General features: G+C 57.1%; 1 protein-coding gene across 1 annotated transcript in view; it reads left to right on the forward strand.

Annotated features, from left to right (window-relative positions):
- ABCC8 (ATP-binding cassette, sub-family C (CFTR/MRP), member 8) overlaps positions 1–3369 on the forward strand; it is a 79031-nt gene that overhangs the window by 50912 nt on the left and 24750 nt on the right. Inside the window, exons 17-19 of the mRNA XM_012654171.1 lie at positions 1005–1046; positions 1756–1854; positions 2837–2921. Coding sequence (XP_012509625.1) covers positions 1005–1046; positions 1756–1854; positions 2837–2921 — 226 coding nt within the window. The remainder of the gene's footprint in view (positions 1–1004; positions 1047–1755; positions 1855–2836; positions 2922–3369) is intronic.

Consider the following 3369-nt stretch of genomic DNA (forward strand, 5'->3'; position numbering starts at 1 on the left):
AAAAAAAAAGGCAGAGAAAAGTCAATTACAAAAATATGACTATAAAAATTCTAGGGGTAAGAATGAAAACAAAGTCGAGACACCTGACTATAAGAAGAGACAGCGGGTGTCCTTCAGGCCCGATGGAAAATTCAGTCTTGTTGCTTTATGTTCAATGAGCAAGTCTAAAACAAACAGCCACGCTCCCCACCCTCACCTCTCCCGGGCACGTCTGTGACACACCAGAGGGGATGTGCAGTCAGGGCTGGGAAGGCTGGCTCGGCTGTGCCAGTACGTGTAAGCCTCTGGCCTTCACCCTCCCACGCCGGAGAGGCTTCACTTCCCAGCGTTTCCTCTGCCCTTTCTTCCACCTTGTCCCCAAGTGCCAGGGTGTGATGACAGGCCCGCCTCTCCAACCGCAGTGGCCGTATTTCTTGAGCCAAGAATCAGCCCTCATGGCATGTGACGAGTCTGAGGTGTGGATGGGAACAAAGTGGCAGAATGTTTGACACGGGGCGGCTTGGGCAGTCCAGGGCACATGGCACCGCAGCTGACACGCCTCCCCTGGCAGATCCCCGAGATTCCACAGTTGTCTTCTGACAGGGCCACTCGGGGCTACAAGTCATGCCTGGAGTCCGTCTCGGCTCCGCTGGCTGTGGGTTCCTACCCACAAAGTGCGGGTGCTGGCGTCGACCCTCCTGGCCCCTGCCCAGCTATTTGTGCAGCTGTGTCAGCCTGAAACCTCCGCCTGCTCCTGAGTCCAAATGCAGAGGCTGAGTCTGGAGGAGCCACTGCTGGGCCTCATCCTCCCTCTTAGCTTATCGGGTCCCCAGGGCCCTCCTTGCACACCCCCCTACGTGATCAGGCAGTAGAGTCGCCCCCAGGATGGCCACGCCCCACTTTCCACACCTCTGTGTGCAGCCCCTGTGGCTGTAGACTTGGTCCCAGGGGTGGTGAAGGCACCCTCAGGTCGGGTTTGGGGGAGCTCAAATCTTCGGCGAAACCTGAACTGTCTTTCCTCCCTGTTGCAGCCCAGAGCGGGAGACAGCGGCCGACTCGGACGTCAGGTACCAGGTCCTGGGAACACTCGTCCTCCAGGGCAGGCTCCTTCAGAGGGCTCTGGGGCCTGAGGGAACCATGCCGCCCCAAGGGCAGCCCCCACATCCGCCCAGCTGCTAGGGGAGGCCCAGGAGGGGCTCTGTGCTCCTCCAGGTGGTTTAGGGGCTGCCGTTGCTTCTGCGCATCCAGCTGCTCCCTTCACACCAGGTCATTTTATCTGGTAGTTTTCTTTTCCTTTTTGGGGACAGGGGGTCTTCAAAATCACACGAAGTGTGGTTTCCTTGGCTCTGCTTTAAAGAAAAAAGTTCTTCCATTTGGAGACATCCATCCATTTGGACTTCACAGTCCAGTGGTTCAAGGACTCTTCAAGGAGGGAGGAAACCAGAGGTTGGGTGTTTGCTTGCTTTGGTGGCACCGTGGGCTGCGGCCTGGCCCTGGGGATGCACTCAGGAAGGAACAGACAGCAGGGCTGGGCAGGCTGGGTGTAGGGCAGGGAGGGGCCAAGTCCCATCCCCTCAGCCCGCTGAGACTCGACCTCCCGAACTGCCTCAGGCCCTGGGGGAAGGAGAGGCCACCAGAGGCCACACTGAGCAGATTTCTGCCCGCCGCACCTCTCCCACCCCTGCCCAGCTTAAGCTGCCAGCTTGAGGACTGCTCTGACAGTGAGCCCCTGGGAATGCCCCCACCCCTGCTGCACCCTGCTTTTTTACCCCTCAGAAAGAGAGGCCCCGTGGCCTATGCTTCTCAGAAACCATGGCTGCTGAATGCCACCGTGGAGGAGAACATCACCTTTGAGAGTCCCTTCAACAAACAACGGTAAAAGCCTCTCAGAGGGAGGTGGGCTGTCAGGGGAGGAGGAATTGGTCTCTGGCATTGGCCAGCCCGGCCCAGCCGCGGCCCTCCATCCATCAGCCACGCCAGCCCAGCCCTGCTGCTCTCCGTGTGGTCCATCTGGAGAGCCTCGGGGCAGTCCAGCTCCTATGGGTGAGAGGGCGGGAGGGGAGGGAAGGGAGCGAGCGCTGCTGCCTCTCTGACCGGCTCTCTGGGATTCCCGATCCTCACGGCTCCTGCACTGTCTTCCCTCCAAGGACAATAACCAGGACTAGCACCGACTGAGTGTCTACCAGGTGCCGGGGGCAGCACCAGGCCCTTAGTACTCGTCGTTTCCGCTAATGTTCACACAACCTCAGTAGGCAGGTACTATTATTATCCCCATTTTACAGACGAGGAGACCAAGGCTCGGAAAGGTTAGGTAACTTACCCTGCCAGTAAGTCACTGAAATAAGTCTCAAATCCAAAGCTGCCTGACACCTAAGTGCATGCTTGTTGCCAAGACACTCTGATACCTCCATGAACGCTGCCTGGCACCTGCCCAGGCTAAGGGCTGGCCAAGGAAGTATGAGAGGAACAGACTGGGCAAATATTTGACCAGCCATCATCATTACTGCCTAAATCAACCAGCAGTGATTGTGCCCGGCAAGCAGTGCCCCGAGCACGGGCTCTGGCTGCAGCTTTTCCCAGTGTACGGGGAACATGGGCCCCCTCTCATCACTGACTCGGCATATTTGCTCCCATCCAATTTCATCCTTCAAATATTTAACCTGTCCCAAGGCTGTGCGAGGTGCTGACCTCAGCTCTTTTCGAGCTCACATGGTGTTTGCTTGCACCCAAGCAGGAGGCCCAGCAAAGCCAGTGCTCCCCCTGGGCACAGCTACCCAGAGACTAATGACCCTCTACAAGTGCTGAGGCACAATCTGGCCAGGCTGATCAGCTGCTTCCCCTACCCCACCCACCGCAGGTACAAGACCGTCATCGAGGCCTGCTCCCTGCAGCCGGACATCGACATCCTGCCCCATGGAGACCAGACTCAGATTGGGGAACGGGTTAGTAGGAGCCTCCAAGGAGTTTTCTCAAAGCTGAAACCCCCAACCTCTCCTGCTCCCCACCCATCACCCCCACCATGCCCCGAGACCCTTCTCAGGGAGAGTGGGTAACTGGGAAATCGGAGAGGGTGAAGGCTGAAGAGTTGCTGCAGTGGGTCAAACGTTTCGTTGATGATGGTTCTTTGACAGGTTTTCAGTCCTGGTTGGTGTGTGAGGTCAGCTTAGCACCTTCCCAGGTTGGGAATGACTGGACATCTCCTTTCATGCCCCACGTATACACTGAGAGCCCACACAGCCCTGTGCTAGGCCCGGGGTTGTATTGCTCCTGTTCATTCTGCAGGTGGGGGCCCTTCCACAAACTTAGACAAATAGGATTCCCCCTCGATGGTATGATTTACATCCTACTTCCCCTGTCTTTTTTTTTTTTTTTTTTTTGAGACAGAGTCTC

Source organism: Propithecus coquereli, unplaced genomic scaffold, assembly GCF_000956105.1.
Source record: "Propithecus coquereli isolate 6110/MARCELLA unplaced genomic scaffold, Pcoq_1.0 Scaffold44, whole genome shotgun sequence".
Classification (NCBI taxonomy): Eukaryota; Metazoa; Chordata; class Mammalia; order Primates; family Indriidae; genus Propithecus; species Propithecus coquereli.